Source organism: Panthera uncia, chromosome A2 (assembly GCF_023721935.1).
Source record: "Panthera uncia isolate 11264 chromosome A2, Puncia_PCG_1.0, whole genome shotgun sequence".
Taxonomy (NCBI): domain Eukaryota; kingdom Metazoa; phylum Chordata; class Mammalia; order Carnivora; family Felidae; genus Panthera; species Panthera uncia.
In genome coordinates this window covers 149,625,590-149,640,447 of record NC_064816.1, presented here as the reverse complement: position 1 = coordinate 149,640,447, position 14,858 = coordinate 149,625,590, and the positions used below count along the sequence as shown (strand labels likewise).

At 37.9% G+C, this 14,858-nt stretch overlaps 1 protein-coding gene across 1 annotated transcript in view; it reads left to right on the top strand.

Moving 5' to 3' along the window:
• BRAF (B-Raf proto-oncogene, serine/threonine kinase) overlaps positions 1–13,911 on the top strand; it is a 72,424-nt gene extending 58,513 nt beyond the window's left edge. The window contains exons 12-14 of the mRNA XM_049642303.1: positions 3,313–3,447; positions 7,363–7,516; positions 13,803–13,911. Coding sequence (XP_049498260.1) covers positions 3,313–3,447; positions 7,363–7,516; positions 13,803–13,825 — 312 coding nt within the window. The 3' untranslated portion in view covers positions 13,826–13,911. The remainder of the gene's footprint in view (positions 1–3,312; positions 3,448–7,362; positions 7,517–13,802) is intronic.
• Positions 13,912–14,858: the final 947 nt, after the last annotated feature.

Genomic DNA, 14,858 nt, shown 5'->3' with positions numbered 1-14,858 from the left:
TTCAGGTGTCTTTTTTTTTTTTTCAGTTATAAAAATAAGAAATTGCACTAAAGAATTCGTTCTGGTTGTAAAGATCAGATTCTTTCCTAGAGCAGTTCTCTTAGCGCTTCAAGGGATGGCCATCGTATAGCATGCCTTTTGCTTTCCTTACTCTAGTGCTGAAATCTAAGACATTGCTGTCATTTTTTTCCCCCTCTTTATCCTTCCATTTTGCTCTCTAATCACCCTGCTCTTTCCTCTTCCAGTGCAGCTTTTCTACTGAGTTGGGGTTAATAATGTGCTCATTTAGGCTACGTGTATTGACTCTCTGTCCTCATGGTTTTCTTTTCTTGGAGTAGAAGTGCTGTGTCATCTTAGAAGAAAATAACAACTAATTTTTATCTGTTATTTTAAGTACTGTTATTTAAGTCTGTTATTTCAGTTACTGTTGGTGTATAACAAACCACCCAAAACATAGTGGCTTAAGCAAATTATGAATCTGCAGTTTGGACTGCTTTCAGTGAGGAAGATTTATGTCTGTGTCACATTGTGTTGCCTAGGGTGCATTCATTTGGGTGTTAAAGGATCCACTTCCAAAATGGCTCATTCATACCTCTGACAAGGTGTGGTGCTAGCTGTCTGCTGGAAGCTTGGTCAGGGTCAAGGGCCAAGGGCTTTAGTTCTTGTCGACATGGACCTTTCTATGGGGACGTCTTTGTTAGAGCCTGGTGGCTAGGTTCTAAGCACAAGCTCTCAAGAGATACAAAATGATAAATACCAGTATCTTACCTACACACAAATTATTTCAATAAGAAATTTTCAAAGCCTACTATATGCAAAGCACTATGGGATATAAAGGAATACAAAGATGAATAATACACAGGCCATGCTTTTGGTGGAGTTTACCAATCTGTTGAAGCAGTACAAGGGGAGGGGGTGATGAGAACGAGTAGACATTGTGCTCCAGTAATACAGAGGCATGAATCAAGGGGTGGAGGTGCCAGGAGTGCTGAATGTGGATTGAGAATGGAAATGACCAGTCAGTTCCAGAATTTCAAATTGAACTGCTGATTTTATCTTTTATGTGCCACTTAAATCTTCTGTACATGAATTATATCCTGGAGAGTCTTCCCTTTAAGTTTAAGTAATTGCAAAGAATGTGATTTCCTTTGTATTATATTTTTTCAAAGTTTGATATGGCTCTTTTTTAAACATACTTTTATACTTTCAAGCCTTTTATTGATCATTCAAATAACATCTCTGCAACAAAAAATATGTATTTAAATTTAGAATTACAAAAATCTTTCCTGTGACTTTAGTCTTTGAAGGTTAATTTTTTAAATTCTGAACTATGCTTCTATTAATGAGTATTAATATATAACTGATGAAAATAATGTAAGTTTTGGTATATAGAAATAAAGAAGGTAAAATTTTATTGGAAATGTGTGTCTTCATGAACATATGGGGCTTTTCAGTTCATTCATGTATTTGTGGATAAATAGGCTTTTGCTGAAATGAGAAAGAATTAAGCACTGAGCAGTATTGTTCAGGTAGATACAAAGATGGGAAAGTCAGGAATTTGTTGTACCCACATGCACAGTTCACTGGTCCCCAAGACCACACTCAGACTCAATTGCTCATTAAGTTTGAGAACTCGCTCTAGGTTGTTAATGCTTACAGTTATGGTTTAGTGCAACAGCAGGATACAGATTAAAATCAGCCAAGGGAAGAGGCACATAGGGCAGAATCCAGGAGAGTTCCACATGTGGAGGTCACAGTTGTCTTCTCCCAGTGTAACTGTGGACCGCACTGAATTCTCCCGACAGCAGAACACTGCCAACCACAGAGACTCTCTTAAGTCCAGAGTTATCACTGGGGCTCTGTCAGGTAGATAAGGTTGACTACCTCTGTGGCTGGCCTTAGTTCTCAAGCCCTCTGGAAGTCAAACTGGTACTATATGACTCAAAGTCCCTTCTATAAGCCCCCAGGTAAATAAACAGAAATACTCTCATCAGGCAGGACATTCCAAACTTTTAGGGATTATCTCCTAGGAGCCAAAGGCAAAGGCCATCCCTTTTTCTGGGCAAGATAAATTCTTTACCGTACACCATATCACTCAAAACTCATGTCTATAATGTACCAAAAAATTGCGTAATAGCTTGTCACTGAGTTTTGTAATCAGCTGACGGTTCAGTTAATTTTACTGAGAGCAAAGATTTGGAAACTAGCTGTCTTGCAAAGGTATTTCTTACCCATTCATGAAAGCCCTGTTAAATACCAATAGTGTCCCTTTGGTACCCCAGCAGTTTTACACCTTGGTGCAATGTGTACTATCGTTAAATTTCATGTGGGTAAAAAAGGTATGCTTTTTACAAAGCAGGAGTAGGGCAGTTCTGCCAGGGGAGATGGAAGGGTAGCTGCACACTTGCACCGCGTGGTCCTCGAGCACATCTGCTCTCGGGTCAACACCGGTTCTTACAGCACTGAACAGGGACTAAGAGCAAGTTAAGAGACCAGGCTCGACTGTTCTAAAGTTGATAAGCTCCGGCCTGTAACAAGGGATCTCTTACTGGCTGTCCACCTAGCCACTAGTCTGTCCGTTGGAACTGTTCCCTCTAAGATCAAACCCCCGCCCCCCCCCTCCAAGACTTCTGATGTCTGTCTCTGCCCATTATCAAAAGAGCTGAGAATTAGAAAGTTAAGAAGTTGGAAAAATTATAAATCTCTGCACCCAGGGAAGACAAGCCTTTTTACTTTATTAAACAGAAAACTTCAGTTCCCAGATGGTTTACCTTCTTTTCTTTGGAGGAGGCTGTGATTCTCATATCTACATAACTAAATGCCCCATATCACCCATTTCCTCAGCAAACAAATTTAAAACGCAGATGCCAAAACAACTCCTAAGAAGGTTAACATTTTTAGTTCCAGCTACATATATATAAAGGACTCAGTATGATGCCCAACAAGTACTCAGTAAAATACTTAAGTAGAAAAGAGGCACAGCCTGATCTGTGTCTCAGGATTGATTACCCTGGCAGTGGGAAATGGATTGGGGAAGGAGAGACCAGAGACCTGGGGAGCGATTAGGAGACCTTTACAACAGTCCATGGGTCATGAAGTTTTCAGTTGACGGCCCGTGCAGTGTCGGGTCCCCACGATAAGATGTGTGAGAATCAGATTACTAGCGTTGTGTTTCTTAACTTTTTATTAAGGGAAAATGTACACGCAGAAAAGTACACACAAATGTGCAGCTTGTTGAATTCTCAGTGTTGGAGTATTATTCAATTTATCAGTGCAGTTGTTTGATTTGTTTTTTTTTTATTCCCTCCCCAGATAATTTTTATGGTGGGACGAGGATATCTTTCTCCAGATCTCAGTAAGGTACGAAGTAACTGTCCGAAAGCCATGAAGAGATTGATGGCAGAGTGCCTAAAAAAGAAAAGAGATGAGAGGCCACTGTTTCCCCAAGTAAGAAGAAGCTTGATGTTACCTAAGAGGACAGACTAATACTCAGATGCAGATTTTTAAATACTTTCAGGGGCACACAGTTTTGTGTTTTATGGATTTGGATGCCTTGTGATCGTGTGCAGGCAGCAGAGAAGTAATTGCACAGAGGTGATTTTATAAAGGTTGAACAGTGGTACATCTAGAAACCTGGAATCCCAGGACAGAGTATTCAGAAAGACTTGACTTTGGTCTAGCAGTTTTCAAACAAAAATTTTTGGTCTCACACACTTAAAAATTATTGAAGGCCCCCCAAAGAGCTTTTGTTTATATAAGTAGTAATTGCCATTTTAGAAATTAAAACTAAGTTTTAAAAATGTTGATGTTTATTTAAGCATAATAAAACCATTACATGCTAAATAACATTTTTATGAAATTAAAAAGAACTACATTTTCCCCACCAACAAAATTAGACGAGTGGCATTGTTTTACCTTTTTTGCAAATCTCTACAAAAAGAAGACATCTGGATTCTCTGCATCCATTATGCTGCAGTACCTTCCACTGTGTAGCTTCTGAAAACGCTGCTGACTTTTGCAAAGTAATGACAGTGAAAAAGGCAGATAATACCATAGTGTTACTATGAAAATAGTTTTCCCACAGACTGCACTTTGAGAACTACTGCTTTAATTCTTCTTGGTGGTAAGATAAACACATTCCAAGCTTCCCTACATACTGGGTCTTTTGGAAGAACGTTTCCACCTGGAGCAAAAAGAAAAGGCAGCTGTTGGTACTGTCTGCCTTTCTCTGATTCTTAGAAAATGAATTATCACTTTTGTCTCTTCATGTTATAAGGCTACAGCCCTGAAGTTCATAATCTTTCATTAAGCTTCATGAACTGAAACTAAGTACCTGAACAAACTTAGAAAGTTTAGGTATTGTAATATAAATTGAGTTTTTTATGATGCTTAGGAAGTTCCTGATAGCACCACATAAATAGGTCTTGATAAATCAATACAGTTTGCAAGTGGGAAGTGCTAACTCCCTTAATTATCCAGCTACTGTAATCACAGAGTTGGTCTTTTGTGAACCTTCTGCCCTTGAATGCACAGCGCTAGCTGGGTCTCTTAGACAGAAGTCACTGTTACAGGAGCTAGTGGATCTTTTATGCCCATCTAAAGAATTAAAGACCCAGGGCACCTGAGTGACTCAGTTGGTTGAGTGCCCAACTTCAGCTTGGATCACGATCTTGCAATTTGCAGGTTCAGGCCCCACGTTGGGCTCTGTGCTGACAGCTCAGAGCCTGAAGCCTGCTTTGGATTCTGTGTCTCCCTCCCTCTCTCTCTGCTCCTTCCCCACTCACACTCTGTCTCTCTCTCAAAAATAAACAAACATTAAAAAAAAAAAAAAAAAAGAATTAAAGACCAGGGCACCTGGCTGTCTCGGTGGAACATGCGACTCTTGATCTCAGGGTCGTTAGTTCAAGCCCCACGTTGGGTGTGGAGCCTACTTAAAATTTAAAAAAAAAATTTTTTTTTTTTAAATAAAGAATTGAAGATAGAATTTATAATTTGAACATATCTCTCAGGGGCTGCCTCAGCGTGGGTAGATCTAGGTTTTACGTATTGGAATTCTAAGTTACTATTTTGAGGAAGAGTTATTTTTTTTTTTAACCCGGAAAACCACTGGCTGAAGATACCAAAGTAAAAGGACCAGTGCTGTTGGCCATTGTCAGCAGGCCCCCTGTACCATGTTCTCATTTCATATTCCAGGTGCCAGAGCTTCCTGTTTAACCTGCTTGGTGTACATTAATAATGCAAATTATATCCATAGGACCACTTTTTTTTTAAGATTTTCTTTTTTTAAGTAATCTCTACACCCAACATGGAGCTCAAACTTAACAACCCCAAGATCAAGTTGCATGCTCTACCAACTGAGCCAGCCAGGCGACCGACCCACTTTCTGAGTGGTATTAAAAGGGACAAAATGTTCATATTTCTTTTTTTTCTTTCAAAATGTTCATATTTCTAAATATAAGTAACATTTTATTCCTTGCATGATATCAGAAAATGAAATGCATATCTGAATTTTTCAGATTATTGAAGGCTACCTTAAGTACTGTTTTTAATTTTTCATTACAGGATCTCTTTTCACACTATATAAAAACATAAATTTTAAATGGCTAAAGATTTATATGTAGAAAACAAAACCTTAAAATAGGAAGTCATTTTTTATAACCTTGAGATAAAAGGCTTTCCTTATAAGCAAGAGACAAAATCCAGAAATTATAAAGGAAAACATGAGCATGTCTGACTACAATAAAAGTTTTTATACTTCTGTATAATAAAAATAATATTGAAAGGTAAACATAGAAAAATAACTGTAGCATGTATATAATAAAGTATAAATACCGGTATTATATAAAGGCCTCCTACAAATCAGTAAGTAAAAGATAATAGAAAATGAGCAAAGGATATGAACTGGTGAATCATAAAGAAATACAAATGGCGAATGAACTTAGGATGTTAAAAGTTCTGGGACAGTCAGTAAAATGTAGAGTAACGGTGAAATACATCTTGATTTTCTCTCTCAGATTGACAATATCCAGCATTGGGAACGATGTTGGGAAGTAAGGAAGTGCCTTCCTTGTAAATTTTTTAACAGTGTGGTTGGGAATGTAAATTGGTTTGGCCTTTTGAAAGGACTTGCTAGAATTCATAAACTTAAAATATATATACTTTGTGCTCTGGTAATTCCACTCCTGAAAAGGTATACTACAGAGCCTGCTTCCACAAGTGTTCAGATATAGACAAAAATGCTTACCATTAGGAAAAATTAAAAATCAAGGTAGCTCTCTAGATGGCATGGATGTTAGGGAGGGGGAAAAAAAAGAAAGCAATGCAGAAAAGTATGTATAGAATGATACCACTTTAAATGGTGATGAGGGTGGGGATGGGCTCTGTTTTCATATGTGCATGTTTATGCATAGGAAAGGTCCAGAAGAAAGTATAGACTCTTTAACAGTGGTTACCCCTGGAAGGTAGGACTTATACTTTTTCTGTATTATTTGAATTTTTATTTGTGTGTTATGCTTGTAATTTAAAATGTTTTGTAACATTGCTTCTTTGCCTTATACTAATCATTATACCGATTATAGTTTAACTTTTAAAAAAGTTTTGGTGGCTCAGAAAAATAATAGTGATGGCTGCTAAAGTTTTATTGAGTACTTACTATATATTCTAGGCATTGTGCCAAGCCTTTTACACATATGTCTCATGATTATGAACATCTGTTATTATACTGTACGCCTTCAAAGTCATAACCTGTTTCTTTGTACCTTAAAATATGCTGAGTTTCTACATTTTGTGGATTGGTGTCTATTTGTTGTTTTCCTGTCTTCTCCTTCACTCTTGGATTGTCACCTGTCACTTCTCACTCCTGTGCCACTAGCAGTCTGGGTCATTGGGACCCTCCTTTTAATCATGTATGTGTAAGACGTTTCCTATTACTGAGTTTCTTAAAGAATGGGTTGCTCTGATGATTCTGTTTGTGAAGCCATATAGTGCTTTACTGATTTATGCTCCTTCTTCTTCCCAAAAGGGACTGTGGTCTGTGGGATAGGTATATAATTGGTTTAAAATTTTGTATTATTTACTGTTCCAAGGCTGGCAAATAATCTAAAATGTAAATAAAAGCTAACTATAGGTTGCTTTCCCCATTTATTTTACAGAGATTAAAGCCAATGGAGTTTGGTAATAATCTTTTCTTTGTAAGGAAAAAAATACCAATTTCTTAAGCGTTTAGGATAATACTCAAAACAGTGTAAGATTTCAGGTGCTTTCTTGTTAAGTATGATGCGGATATTAAAGATTAACACCACCTAGATTTTCATTCTACTTTTTTCTTTTTTTCTTTTTTTCTTTTTTTTTCCCCTTTTTTAGATTCTTGCCTCTATTGAGCTGCTGGCCCGCTCATTGCCAAAAATTCACCGCAGTGCATCAGAACCCTCCTTGAATCGGGCTGGCTTCCAGACAGAGGATTTTAGTCTCTATGCTTGTGCTTCTCCAAAAACACCCATCCAGGCAGGGGGATATGGTGCGTTTCCCGTCCACTGAGATAAGTTAGATGACTGCGCGAGTGCAGGGGGCCGGGGCCAAGGAGGTGGAAATGTGCGTGCTTCTGTACTAAGTTGGATAGCATCTTCTTTTTTAAAAAAAGATGAACCAAAGAATGTGTATGCTTTTAAAGACTAGATATAATTATTTCCTGATCTAAAATGTATACTTAGCTTTGGATTTTAAATATCCAAGGGTTTTCAAAATGCACAGACATTGCTGAACATTTGCGGTACCTCTTCTGGAGGCTTTACTTCCTGTTACAAATTGGTTTTGTTTACTGGCTTATCCTAATTATTAAACTTCAGTTAAACTTTTCTCCTGCACCTTTTGTTATGAGCTATCACATGTCCCTTAGGGACTCGCAAGAGCAGTGCTGCCCCCGTGTATGGGCTTGCAGGTGGAAAGGGGATGACAGGTTTTAACGCCCGTGTGAGGCAAGGCAGTCCGAACAGATCTCATTTAGGAAGCCACGAGAGTTGAATAAGTTATTTTTATTCTTAGTATTTTTTCTATAACTACTTTTTATTATAACTTGGAAAATATGGATGTCCTTTATACACCTTAGCAATAGACTGAATTTCTTTTTATAAATTATGGGTGCAGGTAATGAAAGACATTGCTGAGGAGTGGATGTCTGACATGAGTAATACGGTTGAAGCTTGGATTTTTAGTGGACAAATGTTATAAATTGAGGTTCCTTCTAAGTAGTATTTCCTCATTACTAAAGGTGTCATATACACATGGAAGGTGAATTTCCTTACAAATGCATTGCCTCCTCCTCCCCCAAAAAAGCTTAACAGAATTCTGTGAAAGTTTTGGGTTTGTTTGTTTAGATGTCTTTAGTTGCCAAACAGCAAGGTCACAGACTTCTTAAATATTGTTACTTCAGATTATACTTCCCTCTCATGATGCCTATTTTAACAATCCCCTTATCCATGTGTCTCATAAAATTTGTGTTCCATATGTTCTTTGCCCAGAAAGGTTCTTCTTCTTATGAGTGAATGCTATTCTTTTTTTAATCCCATGGTACGAAGTATTTGTTAGAGCTAATACTTAACATTTTCTTATGTAAAAAATGGCTGTATTGTGGCAGTCATTAATATTCTTATTGTGAACCAAAATCTTACTGGAATCAAAAGTGAAAGAGGCAGTATTGCTGGCGTCTTATCAAAGAGATTACCATCTCTACTTGTGAGTCAGTGCCAAAAGCCAGCCTCTTAAATACGTTTTCATTTATTCAGTTTGGAACTGTGATGATTTTTAAATATAACGGACAGTTCAGGGTTATGCAGGCACACAGACAACATCTGCGTAAATACCATCCTTTGAAGCCAATAAAGAAGAAAATTGGGAAGACTAATGATATTTTAGTTCTTAGGTACCACAAATAAGTTTTTAAAATACTTTCTTGGGACGCCTCGGTAGCTCAGTCAGTTAAGCATCAGACTCTTTGATTTCGGCTCAGGTCATGATCTCACGGTTCGGGAGTTTGAGCCCCATGTCAGGCTCTGCACTGACGGTGTGGAGCCTGTTTGGGATTCTCTCCCCCCCTCTCTCTGCCCCTTCCCTACTTGTGCTCTCTCGCTCTCTCTCTCAAAATAAATAATTAAAATAAAATAACTTTCTAATTTGAATGGATGAAATTTCGTCCAGGAAAACTACCCAGTGAGAAGCATGGCATACCTTTGGCCCCTTATTTGGGCAGTTTAAGACAAGTAATACCATTCATGTTATTCAAAATTGATTCATGCCTTTCAATTAGGCAAGAGTAGTAGAAAAGAACATTTCTCATGTTTTCAAAAATAAAAATGAGAAAGGCATAAAAGAATAGAGCATGTTGGAAAACATTAAAGTGTAGGATTTCCAAATCCTCTAGTGACATTAAAGATGTGATTAGTAGTGGGGCGCCTGGGTGGCTCAATTGGTTAAGCGTCCGACTTCGGCTCAGGTCATGATCACGTTGGGTTCTGTGCTGACAGCTCAGAGCCTGGAGCCTGCTTCAGAATCTGTGTCTTCCTCTCTCTGCCCCTCCCCTGCTCGCTCTCGCTCGCTCGCTCTCAAAAATAATGAATAAACATTTAAAAAAAAATTTTTTTAAAGATGTGATTAGTAGTAATTACTAAATGGGGTTTTATTTATCACAAATTGAATAGCAAGCATGTAGCTGATAAAGTTTTTACATTGGTCTGTGGAATGCTCAATGCTCAAAGCTTTGGAAAGCATTTTAAGGCACAGGAGTCAAATGATCTTTATATTGATACAGTTCTTTCTATAGTTCTTCACTATACTTGCTTCACTCATATTTTCTTTTCTTTGCTCACCGTTTTTTCCCCTGACTACCCCCTTCACTGAAAACTACCCAGCAACCCCACTGTCTGCCTTTGACTCCATTCAGCCTCCTCTGCCAGAGGGCATTGCTGAGCTCTTCCAGCCACAGCGCTGTCTCACACTCTCCATTGTGCCTCCAAAGGGTCACCTGATAGTTCTCTTGTCTTCAAACCCGGCCCCCTGGACATGTGGTGGAAGAACATGAAAAATCTGGCAGAGCGAGATGTTTAGAAAGCGTAGATGCAGAGGAGTAGGGAGCATTAGAATGACATATGGTAGTCTCCTTTTCTGTTCTTTTATGCTGTATTGTAGATGCTTTCTCCAAATAAAGAAAAATACCGTTTTTCTAACCGTATGTGGAGTCCACCTCTCTGACTAGGTAATTGAAACAGAAGGACATTCGTTCTCTTATGACCTGCTCTTTTTCTTAAAACCTGAACCCTCAGATATTTTTATTAAAGTTGATTTCCTTTTTCAGCAGACAGCCTTTTTATAAAATTTGGTTTACATGTTAGGCATTTTACTAGTCAAGTGGTGAGGACTAAGATTTTTCATCTTGATTTTTAAGTAGTTGAGGGATCACAACATTTAATCAAATACTTTAGGTTGTTTATTTTCAGATATTAATATTGTACTAGGCATTTACATACTAAAGCATTAGTTAAATCATCCTCTTGAGGGCGCCTGGGTGGCTCAGTTGGCTAAAGGTCCCACTTCAGCTCACGTCATGATCTCACAGTTTGTGGGTTCAAGCCCCACATTGGGCTCTGTGCTGACGGCTCAGAGCCTGGAGCCTGCTTCGGATTCTGTGTCTCCCTCTCTCTCTGCCCCTCCCCTGCTTGCTCTCTCTCTCTCTCTCTCTCTCTCTCAAAAATAAATAAACATTACAAATATTTCTTAAAAAACCATTCTCTTTAAATAGAGACCATGTAACACAGCAACTTAAATGGCCTCTGACTCAAGTGAGTCGCTCTCGATGTAAGGAAATGAACTGCCTTTGTTGCTTAATATTATGAAACGGGTACTTTATGGCTAAAACATTTTATCAGTTACAGTCTGTTAGATTGAGAATTATTGAGTATTTCTATAGCACTTTTTATTTTATTAAATACTTCATCTCTCCTGTGATAATTTCTCTTAAGAATTTAACAAGTCCAGTGTGTCCGTGCCAGAATGTTATACTTTTGAAACTTCCTTAAAGGTCACCACAGAGAAAGAATGGGACTTGCTTTAGTTTCAGATGACTGTCCCCACATCTAAAGCAGTGATAAATTTGTGTGCAAAATAACACTAGATTTTTCATAGCATATTTTATCTTTAAGAAGTATACATCAAATTATATGTATGAGAGCCTCTGAAATACATTCAATTCTGGACTAAAAGATAATTATTTTGTAATATCTTAAAACTAGTTAATAAAATCCTTAGCTTTCAAATAAACAAATCTTGATGTTTAGAGTATCTAAAATCACAGGGCCTTCCCAAGTGTTCTCTCCCCTAATCTTAACTAAAGTCACATGGAAAATAGAACTTAGGTTATTCTTAGCCAGAAAAGAGATGAAAAAAAAAGTTTCATTTTGGCCTCTGATTTTTCAGGCAACAGTTAAGTTAATATACCAAGATTTCAAAAAGCCACATAGTATTCTGGGTGTTTCACTTCAAATAATTGTTATTACCTCAAATAAAATAGGATAGGGGATGGGATAATAGAGATTTCCAGATACGCAAGAAGGAGTATGCTTTTTTTTCCCAAAAGCAGATCCATCGCCTCTTACCCCCAATTTTTCTTAAATTTCTCCATGATTTCAGGGTGATATATAGAAAGAGTTTTATTGGTCCCTAAACTCTTGAGTTTTGTCTTTTTTTTTTTTTTTTTCCTGGACCTGAAGTCTGTTGATGTAAAGAAGTCCATTCCTTTAGAAGCAGCAGACAGTGGTAGAATGATCTTAACTGTTTCCTTTACTGGCGTATGATTTGCAGTTTGTTGGTAAGAGTTTGTCCTTGGGCGGTTGTTTTGTGATTTTTTTTTTTCAAGGCTCACATTTTTAAGTTTGTAGAGTAAAACACTTCAACAAAGTGGAGTGCCTAATCATAATTAATGGACAACATCTGAAGATTTTTTCAAGTTATTTTTTAATGCAGTATATAAGATTTAACTTAGAATTTTGTCACTTTTGATACTCTCTCACTTGATAGATTAAAATTTAGCCATTTTTTAAAATAAAGATTTCTAAGTAAATCCTATTTTCACATTGGCTTCCTTCGATGAGATTTAGATTCTGCCAGATACAGTGATTACTAATTAGAATGTTGGAAATTGCTTTGAAGAAATGTATTAAAATACTGGAAAAAAATAGCAACCTTAAAACCATAATGCACTCAAGCTATCAGCAAAGGTAGTGTGAATGTTTATACATTTCTAGAGTCGCTGTTAACAGCCTCCTGTGGTTATGCTATATTTGGCTCTCCAAAGTCTTAGTAATTTGGCTAATTTTTTCACTAGTGCCATACTCCCTAATCCTTTTAACTTTAAATATGAGGTAATAATTCTTTTACCCTTCCTTGACCTTTTGACTCACAATGCCGTGGTTACTTCCTTGGTGAAAGGAATCCTTAGATAGAAAGACAGTTTCACTATGTGCAGTCCAATTAGTAATAATATTCAGAATGGGAAAACAAATGATTAATTATTGAAAATTGTTTAGGGGTGTGTTAATAGTGAAGACTCTTCTCTTCCACCAGACTTGCATTTTAACTCTGCCATTTTCTAGCTGTGAGATAGCAGGCAAACTACTTAACTATTCTAAACCCCCCAGCTTGCTTCTCTACAAACTAAGAGAAGGAATAGCACCTGCCTTATAATTATTGTGAGGCTCAGATGCAAATGTATGTAAAGTATTGACTAATGCACCTGGCATATAACAGGCATTCAAACAGTCTCATATTAGTCTAATCGACTAATATTACTAGCCTACAGTCTGAGGGTTCTGCCATCCAGTCATTAGCAGTCTGTTGGGATATACCAGTGTTCTCTAGTAACCAGTTGGAATCTAACAGCAATTAGAAGATGGATAGGTTATTCCTAGATTAAATAGCGTATTCATGTTAGTGATTGCTTGGATCCTCATCACACAAGCTGTTACTACTGAGAAACGATGTTAAGGCTGGCTAAATTCCGAGGGTTGTCGGTTATTAACCAACCCCCCAAAATTAACTACAGTGTATATAATAAGAAGAACCAGCCTCTAGTTACAAGTAGAAGCTATGAACAAAACAATAGATGAAAAATAATGGCATGAACCCTCAAAGTCGGTAAGCTAACGGAATATAGGACCTCAAAGGGACTTTGTGGTTTAAAGAATTCCTTGTGCTGACAGTAATGTTCAGTCACACGTGCCTATGTGTAATATTTTGGTAGTTTAAAAGGAAATGAACTAGAAAATGGACAGTCTAGATTTTCTTTCCTTCAATCAAATGTGTCATGTGGACAAATCAGCTGACCTCTTAATTTTATCTTTTTCCAAAAGGGGAGAATTCTTGTTTCTTCCTTTCTAATCTAATAGTGGCATTATAAAAATGGAAATGAGTTGATAATTGGGGGGCAAAGTATTCAACAAATCAGACTTACTATTTTACAGTCAGTTTCTGAGAAATTTTGTTCGTCGCAGTGCTTTTCAGCATGACTAGAACCATAACATGTACATCCCCGCTGGGAAGTTACTTGCAGACTTGATATGTAATTGATGTAACTGAACCCTACTCTCTATACTGTAAATTATCTTCTTTTATGGGTTTCAGCCATTTTTGCTTTTAAATTAGTTATGATGATGCTAGATTTGTAATAGATAGCTAGTCACCTTTCAGTGAGGCTTTTCTGGGTCTCTAGGTTATTTGAGATAACTTTTTTAAAATTAGCTCTTGTCCTCCCTCTACAGGAGAATTTGCAGCCTTCAAGTAGCCACACCATCATGGCAACATCTACTCTTATTTCTTAAGTCTTGTGTTCGTACAGTTTGTTAACATCAAAACACAGTTCTTCTGTTCCTCAACTCTTTTTTTAAAGATACAGAATTTTCAATGCATAAGCTGGTGTGGAACAGAATGGAATTTCCCATCCAACAAAAGAGGGAAGAATGTTTTAGGAACCAGAATTCTCTGCTGCCAGTGTTTCTTCTTCAACACAAATACCACGTGCATACAAGTCTGTCCACTCCCAGGAAGGAAGAGGAGAGAGCCTGAGTTCTGACCTTTTGGTGGTCTGGCATGATGGAAAGGAGCTGCTGCTACAGCTTGGGAGATTGGCTGTGGAGAGCCTGCCGATCGGCTCTGCCCTTCTAACCGCCAGATCCGCGTGTGGCTGGTCACCTGACGGGGCAGTTTGCAATCGCCAAGCATCGTTCTCTTTCCTGTTCTGGGATTTTGTCGCGGAGCTCTTTCCCCTAGCCACCACCGTTCATTTCTGAGGGATGGAACAAAAATGCAGCATGGCCTTTCTGTGTGGTGCATGTCCAGTCTTTGACGCATTTTTATCAAGTGAAGCTGTTTTATTTAAATGGAGAACGAGAGGTGAGGACGAGATCCGTGTTGGTGTAGAGGAAAAGGGGATGCTGCATCTTTTTCCTGACCTACTGGGTTTCTGGCCTTTGTTTCCTTGCTCACTGAGGGTGTCTGCCTAACCGCGCAGGCTGGGACGTGCTGGCACACATTGCCTTCTTTTCTCACTGGGTCCAGCAATGAAGACAAGTGTTGGGGATTTTTTTTTTTTTTTCCTCCACAATGTAGCACATTCTCAGGAAAATACAGTTGATATCTTCCTCCTAAGCTCTTCCAGTCATCAAGTACTTATGTGGCTACTTGGTCCAGGGCACAAATGCCATGGCGGTATCTATCTAATTAAAAGCCTACAAAACTGCTTGATAACGGTTTTGAATGTGAGACATTTATGTAATTTAAATGTAAGGTACAAGTTTTAATTTCTGAGTTTCTTCTAT